The following is a 24,608-nucleotide window of genomic DNA, read 5'->3' on the forward strand; positions in this document are numbered from 1 at the left end:
AGACAAAAGATAAGTTGGGCATATCTTATATATTGGAAATAAAAAAGGATTGGTTATGCTGGGGGTTGGGGCTACCGGCTCACATTATTTTTGACAAAATGGATTTGCCTATCATCACTGCATCAACAAGGTGATTATGTATAGGACAAATGAACGAAATAATAGGTCGAACTTTATAAAGATAATAAGTTTCTCCTTATTTCTGTTTTTATCTGAGTTACAAGATATACACCAAGTAGCTTATCAGGTGAAGTCTTGAAATATAACGATCTTTGGCCAGATAGCCATCTAGCACCTGAAGTTGGCTTGTTTCACGTCCTGCCATTTGCTTATTACGAGTTTGGCAGCGAGCCAAGAGGTCGCTCAGAGCTGCTCGCTGGAGACGCCCTTACAACTGTGACTCAGTGCAGCGAAAAAAAGAAAAGACAGCGCGTGGGAAGCAGTGCATGCATGCCATGGAGGTTGTCCTAGTGTGCCATGATAGGATCATGGGAATCTATGCTTTGGAAGCTTAATTTCTTTGTTTTTAGCTCATACAGAGAAGTTCTGATAGCTACAGTAGCGGCTTTTGAAATTAGCCTCCTTTGGCCCCTAATTTCCGTTCCTAGTGTAGCATCATCTGTGCTATCCACTATATACAAAATTAAGGATCTTTTGCACATGAATAATACATAGTCCACACCACAAGTTCTTAACACATGAAGAGGAATACTATGCAGAGAGTTCCAAGCTCTAGAAAGGTTGTTTGGACCGTCCGCTCAGTTATGTTGGACAGGGTGTCTAGTGGTTGTGCTTCTCTACACAATTCTATCGGCCGTCCGAAGTAGTATGACGACGGCCCGTCCATCCAATCAGAATAGAGGTGGTTTGTGTCCATCTGTTTTGGACTATGCTATTGGATTGTCCGAGGGCTATCTCTGACCATCCGTAGGTTCAGGGTCAATGCTCTGAGTTTCTGGAGAGTCCTCAGACCATCCGTAGGTGCAGAGACATCTTATGGAACTAGTACAAAGCGCGCGCCCCTGCGCGCGTAGGTAAATATAGATGGAGTATATATATATATATATATATATATATATATATATATATATATATATATATATATATATATATATATATATATATATATATATATATATATATATATATATATATATATATATATATATGTTTTATTTATGGACCACAAAGCAGTTTAGAGTAATACACAAACTTATACGTACACACATATAGCGATGGCAAAGGTTACAGGCATAGCATGCAAAAGGTAATGAGAATTTGTCATGCTAATGCATCAAAGTTGTTGTCCCAAGTACAGCGCGACCAGCTTGCAAATGATCCTATCGCGCCACCATTATTCTTACTGCAAAGGGAGAAACAAGACATTTTAGTGCAACACAATTGCACGACTAATCAACAGTCGTGCTAGGGCCTTGAGGAACATGGTTACCTATTGTGGTGGGGCCTGCTGTGGTGGCTGTCGCTGGTAATTTCCATACCCTGGATATGCTGTGTAGGCGTACACGGCAGGATCTTGAGGGGGCCCAGCATAACCATATGGATCATATCGTTGGGGACACCCATAATAGCCACCACTCCATTGGTTCTGCCCTTCCTAAGGGTGGGACAAAAATCCAACAAAGGGAATGTGAACTCAAACACTAAGTAAAGGGCACACAAATTAGAGAGAAAAAATACCTGCTGGTCTGCAGGGGTACGACCCCATGAGAGCCTTATGCTATGGCCTGCTAGCTGGCCTCCATTTAGCACCCTTATCTTGCTTAAAAAAACTTTTTCTTCAGGACATCCGTCCCTATAGTTGTATCGGGTTGACAAAGTTATAGAAGCATCTTCCATTAGAAATTTGAAATCCTTTGTCATATGTTTCGAATCTACAAAACACACTCCTCAGTTAGTGTGGAATTACTATAACCAATTGGGTCCTAATTGTGGCACTCAAATATTGAGACAAAAAAAAAGTTTCAACATGGAACTGTACACTCAAGACAGCATGATTAACCAACATTGACTGGTGTATAAACTGATCTGCACAATACAGAAAAGGAAACACTCTTCATACCTGCTAGAATATTGGAGAAATCCACAGAGCTTCCCAATACAGAAAAGGAAACACTCTTCATACCTGCTAGAATATTGGAGAAATCCACAGAGCTTCCCTACATATATTTTGACATAGAGAAGCTCTCCCTATGGACTGAAGGGGTGCTTCAGAAGGTCGTCAGTCACACCCGAGTCAAGACCGCCAACAAATACCTGCAAATAATGAAGTCTAGAAAATAAACATCCGTCATGCAGCCTGGAAGCGACAAAACTATCTACAGATCTGCACAATAGTATTGTTTGGACCGTTATCAGAAATCGTTGCCTGGGTATTCTGGTAAATAGCTGCAGAAGAATGGAAAGAGTAAGACACTTCACATTTTGGCTGAAGTCAAAGATTCGTAAGTTAGTCATGAATATGCAGAGAGTTATATGGTGATCCATAAACATTTAAAGTTTCAACAATTAATCATGGGTATACACCTGACAGAAGTAAATAATCCAACCAGAAGATGCATAACACTGGCCTAAAAAATAGAATAATTCAACAATATTGCAGGTAAAAAAATTGCAATGAGGATATACTATCAGCAGTCGTAGCAAAGATTTTGTTGAATGCACTGCTGATTGAAAGGGCAGAATTTTTGGAGTAAAAAGGTATATGTCTGCCTCATATGTTAAGTAAGGTTATTTCTTAAGGAACCATAAATTGCTTAAGTTATTGGAGCAGCTGCTATGACATATTGAAAAATAGAAATTTAGGACACCTTAAAAGAGCAGTAAACAAATCCATTGGTAGCTGTGAGTTTCAAAGGTCCGGTACTTAAGCAATCCATTGGCATGCATTAGCAGCAATATGGATAAAATGACTTACCAATATATCACTGTGCCCAATATTGATAGGTTCAATCTGGAAATAGCACCTGGAAGCAAGGACCAAAATTCCTTTCTTTCCCAAGCTCCAAATCATGTCACAAAGAAAAGCAGGATTGGGAAAAAAACGCCGAAGAACAACAATCTAGGAGGCATGGGGACCAGGAAAAAGAGAAAGACAAGGAACACATAAATGATAGAAGAACAAAATATCAGACACATGAAGTTAGCAATCTGTGACCTAAGGCATTGAAAAACATAGGATCAATGCACATTGGGAATCCGAAGCGAAGGAATATGTAGCATCAGAGGAAGGATGCATACCAAAATACATGAAGAGCAGCTGCAATTATATTGACATATCATCGCAAAATCCAATACATTTAGGAGACAAACATTACATGCAGGATCCTGAAAACTCTGGGAACTCTAACCATAAGCCAAGGATGCAAAGAAAATCCCAGGAAGAAGACAGAGACGTGCTCGGAATGACCTAAACAAAGAATGCAAGTGCTGGGATGGTTTGCCACCCTGTTTTGAAAATGAATTCTGAGGCCTATCGTTGAAAACCAGAGAATAAAAGTGCAGAGTCAACATTTTATTCAGCTTGGCATTACATGGAATGCTAATAATAGAGAAAGTTGGATTCATAGTGCATTTGGTAAACTTAGTAATAGGCCCCTACACATAAATATGAAAAAGAATGATTGTTGCTTAAAAGTTCTGTTTTTCTTTTTTTTTGTTCTATTGGAATTTAAAATGAACTGTCGATGTGCAACTACATGGACCAAATTCTCCTCTAACAACTAAGTTTTAAGCGATATATACTGAGGAAGAGCAGCACGTGGTAGCTGCCAATGTACTGAGCAGCTTCAGAGGCGAATAACACAACTATGTGCAGAACTTCTCTGAATAGTAAGAACAAACTCACATAATTGTGTACTTTAAAACAGAAAGGATTACTTTACACAAATGAGAGTTGCTTTTTTCAGCCAATGATTTTGTAATCTGCATTATCACCAAACTCTGAATTTTTATGACATGGACTGGCAACAGGCAGTAAGCAACATACATACAGTTGGCTGCGGCTGGTATGATCTAAAAATAAGTTGGATCCTGTCTATTGCAAGACATGTCCAACAAGAAACTGGAAACGATAATGTATACATAGCTCGTTGAATTGGAGACAGCAGGAAAAAAATTGTAAAATTCCAGGAATACTAAAGAAGGCTAAGGATAGTAAGAAACTTGAACCACATGATGTACCATAAAGATCAGCAGAGCTTATGTGCAACTAAATATTGAACCTGGAATTTAACATAAAAATAGGGTGGGAAAATGATGAATTGACAAATGAAGAAGACCGTGAAATGGCAATAAAATTAGGATTTAGGGCAACAAAAAAAGGATGAAAAGAAGATAAGAGGGAGCCTCAGAAATGAAGAAAATGGCATCATTTGATCTTGTGCATTTTGGTCACCACAGGATGTAATGCATGGACACCGTAGTTTTCAAACAATCAGCAATTTGAAGATTGCCATCTCAATCACTGTAGGAACAGAAAGAAGCATAGTAGGATGCCCTTTCTTTTTCATTTAAACAAAGTAAGCAAAAGATAAGTTGGAAATGGCATCATTTTTTTTTTCCAGCTGGGTAAGCAGAGCATGAAAAATCCAGGCTGTTGGCACATGCCGAAAACAACATAGGTAGGAGGAAAGGGGTGCAGTGGCAAGAATTGCAGGGAATTGAGTGTGACAGAAGTTAGAGAAGTGGATGATAGATGGTAGGTGAGCAGACAAACAATACATATAGATCCATGAGGATGCTGTGGACCTTTGAAGATCATCAACCTGGGTGGCCAAGTAACATGAGGCGCTGTTTTCATCACAGGCTTTAGAACAACAAAGATCAGCGTGTCATCCAACCTTATAACCTGCGCCATTTGTGCCACATGTGCCGCCACGTCGAGAGAAAGGGAGAAAGGGATTAGAGGGAGAAGCTGGAGAAGCCAAGAGGAATGACAAGAAGCCAAGGCGACATGGATGGTGGTTCCTTGCGGAAACCAAAACCACTTTGTAGAGGTTAATTTTTAGCATGAATCTCTAACATGTCTGCAATAACAGTATGAAACAGCAGAAGAATAGAAAACACTACATTTGTTTAGATGTAGTGTTTTCTATTGCAGCCATTTCAGGAGAGAGGGAGAGGGAGGCGAGGGGAGCGGCGGAGGAGAGGCATCGGGCCTAGAGAGAGGACGGAAGAGAGAAAGAGAGGAGGGGAGTGGACGAGGGCGTAGCTTTTTTTTTTTGGAGGGCGCAGATATTTTGACCGGGAAGGAAAACGCGGGGACAGAAATTTTCGGGGCGACATGAACGAACGACGTCCACGGAAGTGAATTTCGGATGACGTGGCCCGTCTGCCCTGCCACGGTTAACCTTAGGATTGTATAGGAGTAAATTCACGAGTCTTGGCAGATTCTTCTTCTTGGTGCACTCACACCGTCCGTGAGGTCTCACGTACGTACCTGTGAAGCTTGGGTTTTTGGCTGGCCAGATTGTTCGGTAAGTGCCGCGCGGGGCCGTTTGACAGGCATGGGGAAGGCAGGGCACGGAGGCTGAGAGCTTGTCACGCAGTATTTTGCAGTAGCAGAACATTGTGATTGTGTAGCCCGCAGCTGCAGGTCCTGGTATTCGCAACTCGGGGGCTAGTGTTTTACCTGGTTTTCAGAAGGGCAGAGACACAGGCCACAGCAGAAACAACAAAAAAGAAGAAGACGCGTACGTGCTGTGCACGGCTGCTGAATCCCGATTCCGGAGCCGGCGAGCCGCGACTGAGCTCTCGATTTCAACGGGTTTCTCAAGCATCTCGCCGTCGGCGTACGAGCGTAAACGTATTGAAAATGTTATGTGACGCACGTCAAGAATGAACTGCCTCCGAGAGTCCGAGGTCTGAGCAGCTGAGAACGTACGAAGGGGTCGCCGGTCAAGAACCCAGGTCCAGGACGGCAGTCCGGGTAGTATGGGCGCGAATCGCCCGGACACGGACACGGTGCAGTCTTGAGCGCGACGCGTCGTGTCGTGTGGCCCTGCCGGTTCTGTCCGCGATTGGATCCGTGCGCAGTCATCCCCACCCAAAACTCTTGTCGTCGGTAATGTAACGTGTACAGTAATATCTATCTGTTAGATTGGATGTCCCTGGTAAAATATCTTGGACATAAGCTCCAAGCGCTGCCCATGGCCGTGATGATCGTGATCTGATCCACAAACTCCAATCAGCAAATTGGTCGACCTGAGGTCGGTTGGTCCACCGAGCTGCTGCTGCTGCTGCTGCTGCCATCTCCATCCATCGCATGACGGGCCGTTCGCTGGTCTTATCAGACCACCAGCCGGCTGATCCCACTCTCAATACACTGTTTATCAAACTAGTTAAACAGTGTTTTCTTTTCACAATAAATCAGTTAGAACAGTGTTTTTTAGCCAAGTTTCACACCAGCGAACGGGACCGATGTTTTGTGCCCGACGCCTGGTGCCCGACGCCTGACCTCTCCAACCGGCGCCCTGACAATACAAATAACTGAATCCGATGCACGATGCTGGCCATGGGATAACTCCGTTAACGCATGGGTCTCGATGGTGGTGTGCTAGCTACAGCTAGGGACGTGCCGTTACTGCCACTGCGTGGACGCGTCGTTATCTGTCCTATTCGGATTGCAATTTTTTGGACTTGCCTTGCATGGATGGGAATGGAACGCTCAAAAGCACCAGCGTTCGTGGATACATTCCGCTAGCTCACATTTCAGCTGGACACGTCGGTCTTCTTGCAAATGGACAAGAAGAACAACTGAAGTGAAGTTACTAGCAATATCTACATCGAAACCAACGGGGGCACACACGGTTTTATTAACCAAACCGAGGCCCTGGCACCGCCGGAAATGAAATCCGCCGTCGCAATCGCAGGCCATTCCCGTGGACGACCGCCGCCGTGTCCACGCCTCAGTCCGATCCCATCCAACGCAGCGCACCCAGTCCAATCCAGTCCGACTTCGACGGGTTAGCCCGGCCCCCTCCTATATAAACCCTCCGGCACGCTCTCACTCCACGCAGCTCACGAGATGATCACTCCCACTCCCACTTCCACTCCGGACGACACCGATCACACGCTGCAGTAACGCAAGCAAGAATCCGCGGCGAGGGCGAGGATGGAGGCACCACCCGCCACGGCCACGGGCGACCTCATCCCGGGCCTCCCGGAGGACATGGCACGGGAGTGCCTGCTGCGCATGGGGTTCCAGCAGCTCCCCACGGCGCGCCGCGTGTCGCGCGGGTGGAAGGCGGAGCTCGAGTCGCCGTCCCACCACCGCTCCCGCCGACGCCGCGTGCTCCTCGCGCTCGCGCAGGCGCGGCCCCCGCTCGCCGGCTCCGGCCCGGCCCGCAAGTACGCCGGATACTCCTTCCGCCTCGTGCTCCAAGACCCGGCAGCCGGCTCGTGGGCGCCGCTGCCTGCTCCCCCCGGCGCGCATGGGCACGACCACGGCGGCCGCCTCCCGCTGTTCTGCCAGCTCGCCGCGGCCGGCGAGGGCGGCCCGGCGGCGAAGCTGCTGGTGCTGGGCGGGTGGGACCCGGAGACGTGGGCGCCGACGGCCGCGGTGCACGTCTACGACTTCCTCTCCGGCGCGTGGCGGCGCGGCGCGGACATGCCGCCGCCACGCCGGTCCTTCTTCGCGTGCGCGGCGGTCGGCGCCAACGTGTTCGTCGCGGGGGGACACGACGAGGAGAAGAACGCGATGCGGTCGGCGGTCGCGTACGACGCCGAGGCCGACAAGTGGACGCCGCTCCCGGACATGGCGCGGGAGCGGGACGAGCCCAGGGGCGTCTGTGTGGACGGGAGGTTCGTGGTGGTCGGCGGGTACCCGACGGAGGCGCAGGGCCGGTTCGCCGGCTCCGCGGAGGCGTTCGACCCGGTCACGTGGTCGTGGGGCCCCGTGCAGGAACGGGTGATCGAGGATGGCGCGTGCCCGAGGACTTGTTGCGCCGCGCCGGCCGCCGCGGGGAGCAGGATGTACATGCTCCGCGACGGATGCATCATGGCGCGGGACGCCGAGGGCGGCGGCAGGTGGCGAATGTTGGCGCGCCTGCCGGAGGACGGGCGCGCGGCGACAACGGTCGCGTCCATCGGGGACGGCCGTGTGGTCGTGCTCGGCGCTGAGCACACAGTGTACGTCCTGAGCCACAACCAGACGACGCCGTCGTGGACGCGCGTCGCCGCGCCGCCGGAGTTCGCCGGACATGTGCAGGCGGCATGCTGTGTACAAATATAGGGATGTACTCTGTACCAGCACTCCATTTGACTACAAAGTTGCCAGTCGATGGATAATCTTCGCCTTCAAAAAAAAAAAAGGCGTGGATAATCTCGATACTGCATGTTACATCATGTCATCCGGTTGAAACCGGTGGCAACTGGCGTCTAAGTTGACGAACCAGGAGGCTAATCAGCGAAGCCGATTCTGCAACGAATGGCCAAAAACATTACAAACTATTACGCCAGCAGTTGTTAGCAGTAGATAGGGAATTTCATTCGATTTACAACCAAAATCACGGATTTATGGCAAATTTGAGTGGTAGGAGGCACAACGTCAAGTCGGAGAAAAAAATTGGTATGTTTTGTCCCCACGTTGTTTCGGTAGGCATCTCGCCTAAAATAAAGACATGCGTCCAACATTCTATCCATGTCATGGCTTCTCATCCACTCGGTTCGCAAAATCACATCTCAGTAGCTTAGCTCGTAACTTATCTTGCAACCCCTCTAACTCAGTAGCTCATGCCCTCGTGCTGCTGTTGAGCACGCCTTCATGACCGCGTGGGTCACGGCAATGGTGGCGGCAGAGGGGAGGGCGCTGACAGTAAAGGCGGATTAGGAGATTGAGGCAGAGGCCAAGCTGGATGAGAGAGAGAGAGGCGCGTCATGGCGGTGTCGGCGGCAAGATAGGATATGCGTCATGCCTAGACCGCAGGTGCCCACGACCGTAACTTGAGGGACTGCCTTCATACAAAATTTCCCCAAATCGGCAGTAGAGTTAGCCTCTGTATAGACATGAAAAGGCATAGAGAGGAGGGGGAGAAGAGCCATGACTCGACTAGCTAGCCACAAATGTTAGTTACACAAAACAACCTAGCACGGCCACAAGATTCAGACGCCACAAGATTCCACAAATGTTAGTTACACAAAACAACCTAGCACGGCCACAAGATTCAGACGCCACAAGCAATAATTCATGTATAACCTGATGTTTTGGTTATTAAAACAAGAGTTAAATGCACCATAGGTGCATTAACTTTTGGTGGTGTGTCATCTAGGTTCATCAATTTTCAAACTGTATTTTTAGATCCATTAACTTTTGGTGGTGTCATCCAGGTCCACCAACTTTTAAACTATATTTTTGGGCCCATTAACTTTTGGTGGTGTGTCATCTAGGTCCATCAACTTTCAAACTATATTTTTGAGTCCCTAAACTTTTTAACTGGTTCAAAGTAGATCCATACCCCTTCGTTTAGCGAATAGATCTGACATGGCACGCCAAATAAGCAGCCACCGTGGAGTAGGTGATGAGTCCATAGCTCCTCAAGATGTTCATGGAGACTTGTCTAGCAATAATTCAAATATAGCAACTAGTAATTCGTTAATATCCGCTAGTCTTAAATTTGAGACTATTATTTTTAAAGATAAATATATTTTGGACATGGAGTAATTTACAACTGTCGAACTGTCACCAAAGATATTTTATAGTGGTGCCTTATTATTGCGTGGAAAGGAGGAGAAAATAAAGCCAACAAAATACATCAGTACTAATTCTAAAGAGGTGGAGATCATCAGTGGAATTTTCCCAACGTGATTAGCATCCTTGCCATAGTATTTTATTATTTCCATGCATTAGTTTCCTATCCAGTTGTGATACATGATCTTTTATCTAGCATCTAGCTTTTAGTACCCGCGTGTACTTGTGTATGTGAATCAAATTGGTGTCTACGCTTGGACGTGCCATGCATGTTAGCCGACTCAGGGACTAAGGGTCAATCGGTCCTAGTTGGGCTAGTGGAGTCCGAGTTTTGTTTGGGTTAGGTGGCCTGTGTGCCTATACCTGTGGCCTCCGGCCTTGTACCGAGTAGATTGGACTGAATTTTATTATGGAGTTTATTCCCCGTCGAGCCGTCGCTCGAGAAACCCTAGATGGTGATCCCATCAAATTCTTCGTATTGAAGATTATCTCCAGATGGTGATCTCGTCATGTACTCCACGGTGGCTGCTTTTTTGCCGTGCCATGCCAGATCTATTCGCTAAACGAAGGGGTATGGACCTACGGTGAACCAGTTAAAAAGTTTAGGGACCTAAAAATGCAATTTAAAAGTTGATGGACCTGGATGACACACCACCAAAAATTAATGGTCCTAAAAATACAGTTTGAAAGTTGATGGACCTGCATGGCACACCACCAAAAGTTAATGAACTCAAAAATACAGTTTGAAAGTTGATGGACCTAGATGACACACCGCCAAAAGTTAATAGACCTACGGTGCATTTAACTATTAAAACAATAATATATATGTTTTTTTAAAAGGCTACTCTTCCATGCATGGCGGTGTGCTAACTACATATAGCCTACTCGGAAGAGCTTGCTGCAACTTTAGCTCCTCTTTATCCTTTCTTATTGCTAGGAATAGAGATTTAGGTAAAAAAAAAACTCCAATAGCTTTTTTAATTATAGCTCTAAATATTGTCATTCTTTATTGGGATTTCTTGCTAACCTAAGACGCAGAGCCGGATTTGCTCCTTAGAGTGCGCACAAGAGAAGTTGTTGGAGGGTGAAAAGATATAAAGAATAATTTTTATTTAAATGGCTCCTCAAATGATGATTTAAAGAGTGAGTTTAAAAAAATACTTTTGAAGATGATCTAAGGCGCTAACGAAGCACATGCCATTATTGAAGCGATGACTATAACTCTGGTTGTCAACTTATTTTGCACAATTTGCCTTACAAAGAAGACAAAGCTCCAAAGCAACATGGTTTAGTCCCTGTTGACACGGCTCCAAATGCCTTCATCTCCTTGCTATAGTCCGTGGAGGAACCAGAGTTGTTGAGGTAAAAAATAGTGGCTTTATTGGTTCCTAGTTCATTGTAAGAGAAGAAAGAAAACGGATTCATGTTATAGTGCATGAGAAGCCGGGCTAAAGTCGAAGCCACCTAGAGCTCTGTTAAATGGGGCCTTATGAACATATTTGGACGGCATGTGGTTCACTCTCTAAGGGCATGTTTGGTTTAAACTCTGGAACAAACTTGCCTGGTTAAAGCTCTGTCTGCATCTTTGACTGACACGCTTGGTTGTTCTCTGTGACTATGACCAGGCATCCGCTCGTCGCCCAGGCGGACAAAATCGGTTGCCTGACTGTGGCTTGGATATTGTTGCCTGGCATAATTAATGCAAGTAGCTGATAAGCCAGGCACACAAATCATGAGCACGACTACCTTTTCCTTTTATTTTATTGTCGTCTTGTTGCCATTTCCACCTTTAACCCCAAAAAAATACCCCTTTATTATATCGTTTTGATGTGATTTTTTTTAGAATTACAATGTACAACATCGACGTCCACAAAATGCACGCACACTCACCTTTATGAACATACGTATGCTAACTCTACCCCTATGAGCACATTCGAAGGACTGAGCCGGCAGATCTCGAGATTCACGACGGGTGCCTCGCTGTCGACAGAGACGTCGCCTACCACTGAAAGCATAGCGCCGTTAAATTCTGGAATAAATCAAAGAAAATACGAGCACTCGTGCCAAGTCGAGGACTTAAACTCGGGTGGACAGGTTCCACCATAAGGAATCCAACCAAGAGTTCGCTTGATGTGAAATTATTTACGTGGATATATCAATACAAAAGTAATATATCAATACAAAAGTAATATATCAATACAAAAGTACTTATTGCACATACATAAGTTTTTAAAAACACACACAAAGAGAGTTGTCATTAGAAATATTTAATCAAAATTTTACTAAGAGACAAAAATCATTTATTTGGTAAACACACTATTAATGGGGTTACGTAATCATGTATAGACGATGCAGACATGATTTATCTTCTTATTAGCATTCCCAGGCACAGGCTTCAAACCAAATACGCTTTCTCTAAGTTTGCCTCACCAGACAAAAAGCATCAACTTTCTAGGCAAGTCTCAGGCAACATTCACTACTACAGAAAGGTCATCAGTGCCGGTTCCAAACCCCCTTCAGCAACAATTATGGTCGCCGTTGGTGAAAGTCAATGGTGATAGTCGTTATTGATCACCGCTAGTTTCGACAAGGACATGGTTTGTGAGGCTAGTCACTGCGTTCCTCTTATTGGCGGCCTCCTCCACCTCGAAGAGCCTGTGGGGATGCGAGAGCTTGCTTAGTAATGAGATGACTGAAGAGAAAAATAATCCCACAAAGATCGATCACTGAAGTGCAAAAGCATTACCCTTGCATTTGGATCTGGTAGTGATACGGCGTGAGGCCGATAATGGTTGACACAAATTACAAACAATGAAGAGGAACAATGCGCCAGGGCGTGCGCGAGGCGGCGACGAACGTTTTTCTTTTGATAGCCGTCTGCAGATGGCCTTGCTGTTTAGACCGATCGGCTGGCCTTAGGGTTCAGTCTAGATGAACAATCCAGATTTAATACACACTAATGGGCAACATAGATTCTAAACAACAAAAAGTACCATACGTTAAGGAAGACGTGCCTATCACCGTACTTTATAGTGATGCATAGAGACAAGTAAACGAGCATCAACCATCACCAGATAAAATGGCGATAGGAGTTGTAACACTACCATATTGTACTGTGCACGCCAAAGAAATAAATCAATTTAAAAACAAATTCACTAGAACAAACTGGCCGTGAAACTTCTGATCACCACCGGCTCGGTGGATGATGCGGTGGTCCGGTCCATTGAGATTTCACTGCCAGATCATAAAGCGAATCGACAGTAGAATAGTCTTCCACACTGGCTCTAGCGGGCGGTGCGTCCTTCCATTTTCAACCCGGCAGTGAAGCTTCTTATCTCCACTGGTTTCGTTGTGCGTCATGCATTGAAGGACTAACTAGCTATGCTAAATGTTTACACCACCGGTTCATCATATGATACAGCGGTGAAGAACGACACTGCTCACCACCGAACCATACGTCGGGCCAGCGGTGAAAATGTTTATCACCACCGGTAGGTCACCCATAAGGGACCCCTTAGGCTATGAACTAGCGGTGATAAATATCACGACCGGTTGTCTCATAATCGATGATTCTGTAGTAGTGACTTTTTGCCCGACAAAGTACCCAGGACACCAACCAAACAGGCCCTAAGGGTATCATGAGTGGTAAAAGTTGGCAAGGGTCTTAAGGTACGGCCACCATTAGGAAAGGGTCATGGTTTTTTTCATTTGTAAGGCTGGTACTGGCTATAAGGTAGTCCCTATCTCGAAATAAAAAAATCTCCATCATTCCTAGTTTCCCATTCTTCACTGCTTGTTGTTTTTTCATCTCCGTCTCTTCAAACGACACGTCTTCTTCACTACTATCGCTGCCACCGTTGCCCATGCACTCCAACCACCTCCCCTACGCTCTCACCACTCTTGAAAGGACACATCCTCTACACTACCATCACTACCACCATTGCCCATGCACTCCAACCACCTCCCCTATGCTCCCACCACTACTTACACACCAGATCTGCCCCTCCTACATGTGTCCGATCTCTGTCCCTTAAGCTTTGACCCGCCACCACACTCAATCCCCATGCTATCATCGATGCAAGGCAAGAGGATGAGGCCTGAGTCTTCGATGGAAATACTATGGCGGTGCTTGGGGCTCCATATCTGCTGATGCCCAATGTCGGGTGAGAAGAATATTCTAGAAGGTTTAGAGATTACATGAGAGAAAATATTTGCCATGCAAGATTCTAGGAGTTAGCTCCATGGCAAAAGAAAAGAAGGCCAACAAGCAACCAAACTTTAGGGTGATTAGAGAAAATTCTAGAAGACTCTAGATGCTACAAGATTAGATCTTTTCTTGGCATAAAGATAAGATCATGGCAAAGTCAGTACATATTTAGCTCACCAGCCACCATGACAAACACTAATGTGTGGAATATTCTAGAAATAGAATATTTTGTGTGTAGTGTTCGTACCATTGCAACTTGTCACCAATCTAACGGTCATAGCACTATTTATAGGGTTACCCTCCACCCCAACATGCTACACAAGGTAGACATGATTTGAAGAATAGTATAGGTAACATCAGTGGCAGATCTAGGATAAAATTTCACCTATGGCGAACTTTGTATTATTAATTTGTGTGATAGAGTGACCATATAGAAAATAATGCACTGATTATATTAAAAAACAATTTTTTGTTAATAGTTGACCATAAACATAACTAAAAGATGAAATCAAACATTGGATGATTCTAAATATAGTGAATGAACAAATCAATTGATACCGTCGCCTGCGCTCCTCCCCTTCCTTATCCCCTGCTTAAATATACTCTAGATCTCACCCAACCAGGCTCCATCTAGCCTAACTTATCTCATTCTGTATCTATCTTGTGGTGGACTATAAGTTTCACTTGAGATGATTGTAACACATATGGAGTCAAAGCTCATCACTAATGAAATTATGAGGTATATATTATTATTTAGTCATTCAATTCTCTATTTGTGGTTCTAGTCACTTTTGGTAATAGGTTAGTATTACCATTTGATTATTTATTTACTTAATAGGTATGTTGTAAGCATTGCTTAAGGAGTAACTGATTTGCATAATCTTAATGTAATGTGTGAGAATGTTCATTTCTCCAATATCCTGTTGGACGAGAAGGGACGTGCAATTCTCTCTTAGTATGTCGTCAACAGTATGTTGAAGCACTTTGATATTACTGTGCCTGGATGCCCCAATTATCTGACAACAGAGATGTGGGGTGATAAATCATTGAATCCATCTCCATAGTCTGTTCGTGGAGTTTTGGAAGGACTCTATTTGAGATGTACACTAGTAATCCATTGTAAGTAGCCTTCTTAGTTTATTTATATCTTTTTGTTGACTTATATTTTGTGAATATTGTGGTCATAATTTTATTGAATGTAGATGGGATAAAATAAATAAGGATGAAATACACAACTCAATGGAAAAGAAAAGGCTACCTACAAACATTTCTAGTATTCTAGAGGATGGTCCATTACGAAATATCATTCATAAATGTCTGGACTTTAATCCTTCTAAAAGGTCATCTTTCCATTAGGTGGTAGCATATGTGTCAACATTTTGTGAATAGTGAACCCAATACTAAGTGTTTATCTCTGCTAGTTACCCGGTAATTTCTTTGTCATTGACCTTTTATGTTATTTCCAATGTTCTTTTTCACTTGTTACTTATTTAAACATGTGTTGTATATGTAGGACTACATGAATTTGTATGACTATCACTACTACATCAGACCTATCATGGGTGGTTCAGAACCCCCATCGTAGCCAGTTTTTGGCCTCGGCAGTAAACGATCGATGGTGATAGTCGAAGTCATCACAGTCGGTTTAGAACCAACGGTGATGGAATCTCAACACCGCCGCATTGGTCAATGATCTGACTATAATCGTGATAATCACCATCACCTTGCACCACGACCTGACTATGTGCAGTGTGGGTTCACTGTCGCCTTGAGGTCTAATATATCTATGTCAATGTGAACAGCACTATCATTTGGGTGTCTGAACCGCATGTGTACTGGTCATAATCACCATCGTATTGCACAACAACCGGTCTGTGTGAAGTGCAGGTTCTCTGTTAGTTTAACATCCGGTACGTCTGTGTCGAGGTGAACACCACCATCACTTGGACAAATGAACCGTCTATTCAAAGGTCATGGTCACCACCACCTTGTAGTACGATCCACCTAGGATGATCCTTTAGTTCGTGTCAGGTTACTAAATGATTTGGCGGTGATTCACTTGTCACAAACGGGTATGTGGCGGCGGTGATGACAAAATAACTAATGGCACTACGTATTTATTAATTTAGCTGGGCCTTAATAGCTTACTGAACACTTTTTCCATATAGATATAATCATTACATCCATACATCATGTCCACAAACAAGAGTACTTTTTACAATAACAATCAACACTAACATAACAACTATGTCAAATGATGTACTAACACAAGCAATACATAGATTGGAAAATAAAGGTATTGCTCCATACAAACTTACATAACAAAAATGAGGTAGATATGCTCTGCTCCTATGTGGCACTTGTGCTTCCAAGGCAAAGCTTCCTTTAGATTGGTAGCCAATGCACCATGGAACCCCTCTTCTTTCTCCCTTAGCCATTGTAGAAAAAAATGTTCAAACACACTTAGACTCCACATCCTGCACAAAGCAAAAATATTAAAAATATTCAACATACCATTGCTTTAGTTACCAAGCCCAAATTGGCCTATATATTGAATCAAAACAACTCTCTACCTAAACAAACAAAATATAGCAAATGCACCTTTACTGCTCTGCTAATGACTCCATGAAGAAGGGAACATAAGAAAGTTAGTGAGGTCCATTGATACATAGACTCCAAGTAGGTCTAGGATAGAGGATGACCCGTGTATCCTAGCAGACTAAGTTCTCAAAGGTCTTTGCCAAAGGCGGAGCAAAGGTTAATTCAAGCAAGACTACAATCCATATGACATAATTAGGGTTTCATTGATTCATTGGTCTCTCTCTTTACATGGGCATTGCTTTCTCTTTTTATAGGTCACTATACACAGCGAAGTTCTTTGGTTAATGATCATCTGCCTCCAGTCTTCTGACTCGGTGACTAGAATTTCTTTGAATGCCTTCGAAGTCCCTATCGTTGTTGGTGTTACTAGCTCTTGGAAAAAGGTCCCTTCTAGCATGGTCAAATTGTTAGATGCTGCCTTTGCTAGTTCATCTGCCTCTAAGTTTTCTGCTCTTGGTCCATATTTCAGTGTGAAACCTTGGACCTTCACTCTAAGGCTATCATGATTGTTAGGTAGTTGACCAATTAGTGCTCTCGTGCTAAGTACTCCTTCTCCACTTGTCCTGCTACTACTTGAGAGTCTATCTTTACAAGTATTGTTTGTGCACCTAGTGATTTCACTTTGTTGAGTCCTAGTACGTGGCCTTCATACTCGGCTATGTTGTTTGTTGCCTTGAATGCTAACTTGGCTGCATACTTGGAGCGGGTACTGAATGGTGATATCAATACAGCGGAGGCTCTAGCTCCTAGATGCCCCCAAGCACCATCTGTGTAAAGTCCATACTTGAGCTGGTGGTTGTGAGTCTGATTGAGACAAAGGTGTCCAATCTACCATGAAGTCTGCTAGTGCCTAGGACTTTATTCCTGTCCTCGCAACATAGTTTATGCTATACTAAGATAACTCTATTGCCCATTTCCCAATTCTTCTAGAAGCTTCTTTGTTGGTGAAGACATCACCAAGCGGTTGTGTCAAAGGCACCATGATTTCATGCGCTTTGAAGTAGTGCTTTAGCTTTCTTGAGGATATCCGAACTACATATGCTATTTTTTGAATCTTTGTGTAATTGAGCTTTGCTCCGAGCAATGCCTTTGATATGTAGTAAACTGGTTGCTGAGTTGTTGTTGAATTGCTCTATTTTTCCTAAACTAGAACTCCACTAACTTTGTGGCATGATGCTGCCACATATAGTAATAGGGGGGGTTTCTAGGTCTGGTGCTGTGACCATGAGATTGCTAGCCAAGTAGCTTTTGAGCTGCTAGAAGGCCTTCGACTGCTCTAGACCCCATTTTAGCTTATCTATGTTCCTTAGTGCTTTGAAGAATGGCAAACTGTACTCTGTAGACTTTGAGATGAATATGCTTAGCACAACTATTCTTCCTGTGAGCTTCTGGACTTCCTTCTTGGATGAGGGCTCTACCATTGAAAGTATAGTCTTTGTCTTATCGGGGTTTGCATGTAAGCCTTCGGGCCCTATTATGCATCCTAGCACCTTTCCTCTGCTTACTTCAAAGACACATTTTTTGGGATTAAGTTTTAGCCCTACGGCTCTGAGATTGCTAAAGGTCTCTTTGAGGTTTGCAATGTGTTCTTCTTCCTTCTTTCTCATAACTACGATGTCATCGACATATGCTATAATGGTTTTGTGTAACTGAGGTCCAAGGACTGCCTTGGTCACTCTACTGAATGTTAAACCGACATTCTTGAGGCCTTTAGGCATCTTGACAAAGCAGTATGTGCTCGAGGGAGTCATGAAACTTGTTTTGTCTTCATCTTATTTGTTCAGCCAAATCTGATGGTATCCTGAGAAATAATCCAACAAGGAAAACTGTCTGTAACCTATGGCCTTATTGATGGAGGTGTCAATCCTTGGGAGTAGGAATGAGTCTTTCTTGTAAGATTTGTTCAAGTCTATGAAGTCTATGCACATTCTCATCTTCCCATTCTTCTTTGGGACTAAAACCACATTTGTGAGCTAGTCTAAATAATTTTCTTTGATGACCTTCACATCTAATAACCTTTGTACCTCGGCTTTGGCTGCCAGTATTCTTTCCTCCAACATCTTCCTTTGCATTTGCTTTCTTGGTTTCATATTTGGGTTGATGTCTAGTGAATATTGTATAATGTCTCTACTAACCCCTTGCAAGTCAGAGGCTGACCATGCGAAGATGTCCTTGTTTTTGGCGAGGACCTGAAGGAGTCTTCTTCCTTGCTAGAGAGGTTACCTCTGATAGTGACCTTCTTGTCTGGGATTGCACTATAGAGGGGGACTGATTTTGTTTCTTCTTGCTCTTTAAGGTTTATCTCCCCATTTGGCATGTTCGAAGGCTCTGGTGTGCTCTCTGTTGCCTAGACAGAGTTGATATTTCTTTGGGACTTGTGAATGGCCCTCTCTATATTTTTGGCTTCTTTCTAAGTACCATGGAGAGTGATAACTCCATGAAGGGCTGGCATCTTCATGCAAAGGAAGCCCATGTGGATGGCTACATTGAACTTGTTTGTAAAGCCTCTGCTGAAGATCGCATTGTATGGGTAGTAGAGGTCAACGACATCGAAGGTCACATACTATGTTCTAGCATTCTATTGGTCTCCAAAGGATACATGCAAAGAAATTTTCTCAAAGGCATCAATTTTATTTCCTCTGAAACCAACCAATGGGGAGTCCGAAGGCTGTAATTGGTTTCTGCTCAGCCTCATCTGATCGAAGGCATTGACAAAAATGATGTCTGTAGAACTCCCTGAGTTGACCAGAATTCTATTAATCTTCTAGACTATGATATTGGCCTTGATTACCATCGCATCTATGTGAGGGTAGCTTTCTAAGTTGAGGTCTTGCTTAGAGAAGGTCAAGGGTGTCTTCGACCAGTCAGTGTAGCGGTCTGGTCCTTGAATTGCTACATTGTTGACTAGTCTGAAGTGGTCATTTTTCTGTTTCTTTGTTTGGAACTCTAGTGATGAACCTCCGGCGATTGGCAGTATCATGCCGATGTTTGGTTGTGGTGTGTGTGGGTTGAGTTGGTTTTCTAGGTGGGGTTCATTTTTTGGGGTTGCCATTTGTGTTGTGGACGGAGGTAGTGGTAATGCGTCAACCTATCTATTTGCGATGTAGGTAGGTTGACTTATCTTAGTGTAAGTAATATGCGGAGGCCTAGGGTTTACATGGTCAGATGCTAGGCTACCCTTGCTATAGGGGTTGCTGAGTATTGGGTCACTAGGCAGACAAAAAGCTGGGGTAGTATGCTGCTGCTAGAGTGGATGGGTGTATTTGAGTGGAGTTCAAGCTCGGATACACTAGGCAATACTGTTGTCGTTGCCAGGGTGCGGGAGAGGTATGCTTGACTTCTCTTGGTGATTGATGTTGTTGTGAAGGCTATGGGTTCTACCTGCTCTTGATTCTTTCTTGGGTTTCTTTGGCATCTGGACAATTTCTGGTGATGTGCTCATTATTCTCTCCGTGGAAGAAGCAGTACTGCCTTCGTGGCTTCTAGTTTTGATTCTTGTTCTAGTTTTTGCCTTGGTTGTTTCTTCTACTTTCTTGTTGGTTGTGTGGCCTGCTACTTTGGTCCGTTGGCTATTGCTACTGAGGCTGCTGGTTGCTTTCTTGATTTATGTTGAGGACTTGCTGGTCTTGCCTTCATTGTGGCTAACTCTGATTTCTATTGTCCCTTGGTGCTTTACTTTGGCTCTGAGTTTGCTTGTACTATGCTTGTTCTTCCATTGTTCTTCGGAGGTTAATGTAAAATCTATAGTATTTTTCAAACTCATTGTATAGTTCTTCGATGGTCGATGGCTTCTCCCTAGCAAGGTGGCCTACAAAGGCTTCTATGCAGAGACCCTTGATTGCTGCTTCGATGGCTACATCTTTAGGGATGTTTGGTGCTCTTGCTTTGAGTTGTACACATTTCTGAAAGTACTTCCTGAGAGCTTCTCCCTGCTGCTATCTGCATTAGAAGAGACTTGATGCTATCAGGGGCTCACTTGAGAAACCTTTGAAGTTGGCCATGATCTTGTCATGAAGGTCCTCCCAAGAATACACCACTACTACACTCACACCTTTCACAGCCATGTCATAACCCACATCGTAGTCCAATTTTGGCCTCGATAGTAAGCTGTCAACAATGATGGTCATAGCGTTCACCGTTGGCATCTGGAACCGATTGCGGTGTACACTAACACCGCCGATTGGCTTATAATCCGTCCATGATTAGGTCCTTACTTTAGTCGCATTGGAGTACGAACCAGCTGTGGATATACACTAACACCGCTGCATTAGCAAATGATCTGATCAAGGCTATCAAAACCATCATGTGGGCACAACAACCACATATGTAGTGGTCATCAGTACCGTCGCCTTATACTTTGACCTGACTATCAGTGGTATGGGTTCACTATTGGTTCGATGGCCGAGACACCTGTGTAAAGGTTAACACCACTGTCACTTCAGCGTATGATCCGCTAGTACAAAGGTCATGTTCATTATCGCCTTGCACCATGATCCGCCTTTGATGATCATTTAGTTGGTGTCAGGTTACTAAAGGATTCGGTGGTGATATACTTTTGATCGCTGTCGCATCATACGTATAGCGACAGTGATAGATTTCATTTGGTTTCACAATAGTTACTAATTCAAATGGGCCCTTAATAGCTTCATGAACACAAAGCATACATATATATAATCATTACATCCATAAATCATGTTCACAAACAAGAGTACTTTTTACAATTACAATGGACGCTACCATAACATCTTTCTCAACTGATGTCCTAACACAAGTTGTACATAGAGCATACTAAAGGTACTGATGTAAACAGACTTACATTACATAACAAAACAACATAGTTGTGCTCCTTCTATGTGGCACTCCTGCTTGCAAGGCAAAATGAATATAATTAGTGCATCCTTCGGATTGGTAGCCAATGCACCATCGAACCCGTCTTCTTCATCTCTAATCCATAACCTGAACAAAGCAGCAGAATTAATAATATTGAACATATCATTCCTTTAGTTAACAAGCCAAAATTGGCCTATACATACATAGAATGAAAACAACTATCTACCTGAACAAAGACTGTCGTGACAACAAAATGTAGGAAATGCACCTTTACTGCTCTACTAATGACTCCTTGAACAGGGGAACATAAGGAAGATAGTAAGGCATATTCATATAGAAACGCCCTCTTGATCTACAAAAGTGGATGACACGGGCATGGATAACATGAACCTTTCTACAGTCCATGTCATATGCAATCAATGTTCTATTCTTTCCAATAAGGAAAATGAAATTCCATTCTAGGTGAACTGTAATCACTCCATACTCCTAATCACAAAGCTCAGAACCAACTTTAATATTCATGCGTCCAAATAGTTTCTCCGTGTCCACAACATGCCTCAAACTCTAGTTATCAGTACCATAGTCTTCAAGTGTCCATTCTAAAAGCCAAGACCTATTGTGAAAATCAACACAACACACACATAGGTGACCCTGAGCTTGATGGATGGACATTTCAGCACCACCTAGTTTATGAATTGTCCTCCATGTCTTTCCCTCTATATCCATAGCAACTATCGCAGAGTACTCAAGCATGTGCATAAAACCATTAAGAAAAACACTTCTTAATTTTGAACGTAGAATAATACTACCCTCGCCCCATTCAGATTCCTTAAAGATCCATGCTGTAGTTTTAGATGAGTAGATCTCCACACCTCCGCATGGACCCTCCACCTCAACAAATTCAATCACATGGAAGTGTGAGTACGTTGGGTCAAAATCTAAGCGAGCCTAACCAACAGAACAGATGCTACATGATACTATATGCCATTTGTGGGTCACCAGATTGCAGACAACATAGCAACATAATCAATTAGGCCCAACACACCAGCAAAGGATGAGGCCGCTGCAAGAATCCAAGACTAGGACTTTTTAATGGGGAAGGGCAAGAAGGACAAGGAGAGTTGTTCACTGGTGATGCTGGTGAAGTCACAATTGCCCTTCCACCAGCTGCCATAGAAGAAGCCGACGATAGTCTGTGAAAGCTTCTTACATTGATAGGAGTAGGAGATGATGCACCTCTAGAAGCGACAAACACACTTGCAGCAGCACAAGGATCAGGCGGGGGAGGGGGTAGTGGAAGATGTCAGAAGCACATCATATGAGAGGCTACCCACTACGTTCCTCATGTGGAATTGCATCAATAAACATTAGTAAGGAGATGAGTTTTGAGGAGAAGGGATGGTGATGCAAGTAAGGCTTTATTACACTTGCCTCTAGATCTAGCGGCGGTGAGCATGAGTGACAACACCGGTGATAGTAGCAGCTCATTCATCGGTGGATTTGTGTTGGCAATCTAGCGATGTGCACCAGTGTGGAGTAAGGGCTGAGCAGTGCTGATGAGCAGGAGCGGCAATGACGAACAATAGCAATGAGGAAAATAAAAGCTATGTGTGTGGGGGGGGAGGGAGGGTGGCGGTGGGGGTTAGGGGGGATATTCGAGTAGGTTACTTGCTCTCTACATAACTTTTATGGCATGTGGAAATTGAACTTTCATCAGTTCTGTGCGAGAGGGTTCAAACACGGGATTGGAAATTTTGTAACTAAGCGACAGTGATGCATAGTACCATCACTGGTGGCTAGGTGCTATTACCACCAGGAGGCCTCCATATGATACGGTGATGAACACTAAGGCACACAATCCCACACTTGGAAAACTAAGAAAAGCACAATTTCAGTACTCAGATTGAAAGGAAGCTAACTTGAGTTCGATGGTGAATAATAAGGCACATAGATTTACATTGAGGCGAAGGATAAAACACGCACTTAGAAAACATAAGGAAAGCACAATGCTAGTACTCTCGGATTGAAAGGAATCCAACTTGAGTTCCGTACATTCATACCAAATAAGTAGGTGGACACTACCAAGCTAACAATCATGCCAAAAGCTAAAATACAAATACTAATTAGGCCGACACTATGCAAAGTTAAAAGGCCTTCATATGTACATCATTGATTGCATAATTAATCATTCTCCATGTAGATCCTAGTCAACCTCCATGGGATCGTTGTGAATCTCCATAATATCCTATAGATCATTGTCGACCTCCATGGGATCATTGTCAATCTCCATGTCATCTCGAGCCTTGACCAGTACAACCTTGTCCACATCCATTAGTACACTTTCATTTAGCTCATCGACTTTGTTCACAAAGCACTAATTTGGTGAACCAATACTGAGGACAATAAGGCTCACAAGCTGCACTCCATGGATATAGAAGGCCACAAACTCTAGAATGAGAAGATTCATTTTCATCTATAGATCCAACAAAATTACTTTAGCTAGGTTGGAGGTGAAGGAGCAGAGAGCACGAGAGAGCAATACAAAAGATTATAAAATTAAGTGAAGGAGCAAATCCAGTGCAGATACCTTAGATCTGGATGGAGTAGAGAAGCAGGGATGGCACGTTGAAGATTTGTGCGTCAGCGAGGTTGGAGGTGAAGGAGCAGTGAGCACACAAGAGGCTGCCTTTCATCCAACATTAGCAGGGTGAAGCAGAGCAAGAGAGTAGAGTGGGGAATGGATGGGAGGAAGGTGTGGTAGGACCGTAGGAGTGTATATACAGTTCAATAAATTGGTTGCCCCTATACCAAGTGTCGGTGCAGAAAGTGACCAACACGTAAATATTTGTAGTTTTGTCGTACGTTGTGATCAGATATGGCCTAGCACTCAATGACACATGGTTTATACTAATTCAGGCAATGTGCCCTATGTCCAGTTTGAGTCGGTCGGTGACTTTATTCCTAAGCCTAGGTTCTCGAAGTTTGTTGTGGTGTTATAAATGGAAGGGAGAAAGATGGGGTGCAAGAGGTCTGGTCGGCTCTGGTCTGAAGGGCCAAGAGTGACGGGAGCTCCGCTATGTGCTAAGTATTCAAACATTTGTTGTTCATTGGGATCCTTGGTCGTTCGGATCATGTGTGTTGTTTGAGTTGTTGTGAACTAATTCTCCCTCTTTGGGAGAGAGCGCATCCCCTTTTATAGATGAAGGGGATGGCCTTACAAGTAAGAGAGAGAGTGTATGTATGCTAAGTCTTGTTACCCATGCC

General features: G+C 43.9%; 1 protein-coding gene and 1 long non-coding RNA gene across 4 annotated transcripts; one reads left to right on the forward strand and one right to left on the reverse strand.

Annotated features, from left to right (window-relative positions):
* Positions 1 to 1,190: 1,190 nt before the first annotated feature.
* LOC136462983 (uncharacterized) lies at positions 1,191 to 5,207 on the reverse strand. 3 transcript variants are annotated; one of them, XR_010760862.1, is made up of 4 exons: positions 2,936 to 5,207; positions 1,699 to 2,274; positions 1,451 to 1,615; positions 1,191 to 1,363 (listed from the first exon to the last, which is right to left on the reverse strand). It is a non-coding gene; the product is annotated as an uncharacterized lncRNA (long non-coding RNA). The 3 variants fall into 3 exon arrangements; XR_010760863.1 differs by having other exon boundaries at positions 1,699 to 1,892; positions 2,081 to 5,207; XR_010760861.1 differs by having other exon boundaries at positions 1,699 to 5,207.
* A 1,806-nt stretch (positions 5,208 to 7,013) lies between these two features.
* LOC136462984 (F-box/kelch-repeat protein At1g80440-like) lies at positions 7,014 to 8,263 on the forward strand. The gene has a single exon (XM_066462037.1). The coding sequence runs from the start codon at positions 7,133 to 7,135 to the stop codon at positions 8,249 to 8,251; it is 1,119 nt and encodes a 372-aa protein (XP_066318134.1). The 5' UTR covers positions 7,014 to 7,132; the 3' UTR covers positions 8,252 to 8,263.
* Positions 8,264 to 24,608: the final 16,345 nt, after the last annotated feature.

This window comes from Miscanthus floridulus, chromosome 7 (assembly GCF_019320115.1).
Source record: "Miscanthus floridulus cultivar M001 chromosome 7, ASM1932011v1, whole genome shotgun sequence".
Lineage (NCBI taxonomy): Eukaryota > Viridiplantae > Streptophyta > Magnoliopsida > Poales > Poaceae > Miscanthus > Miscanthus floridulus.

Coding starts and splice junctions, on each gene's coding strand:
- LOC136462984 (XM_066462037.1), top strand. CDS start 7,133: ATGGAGGCACCACCCGCCACGGCCACGGGCGACCTCATCCCGGGCCTC.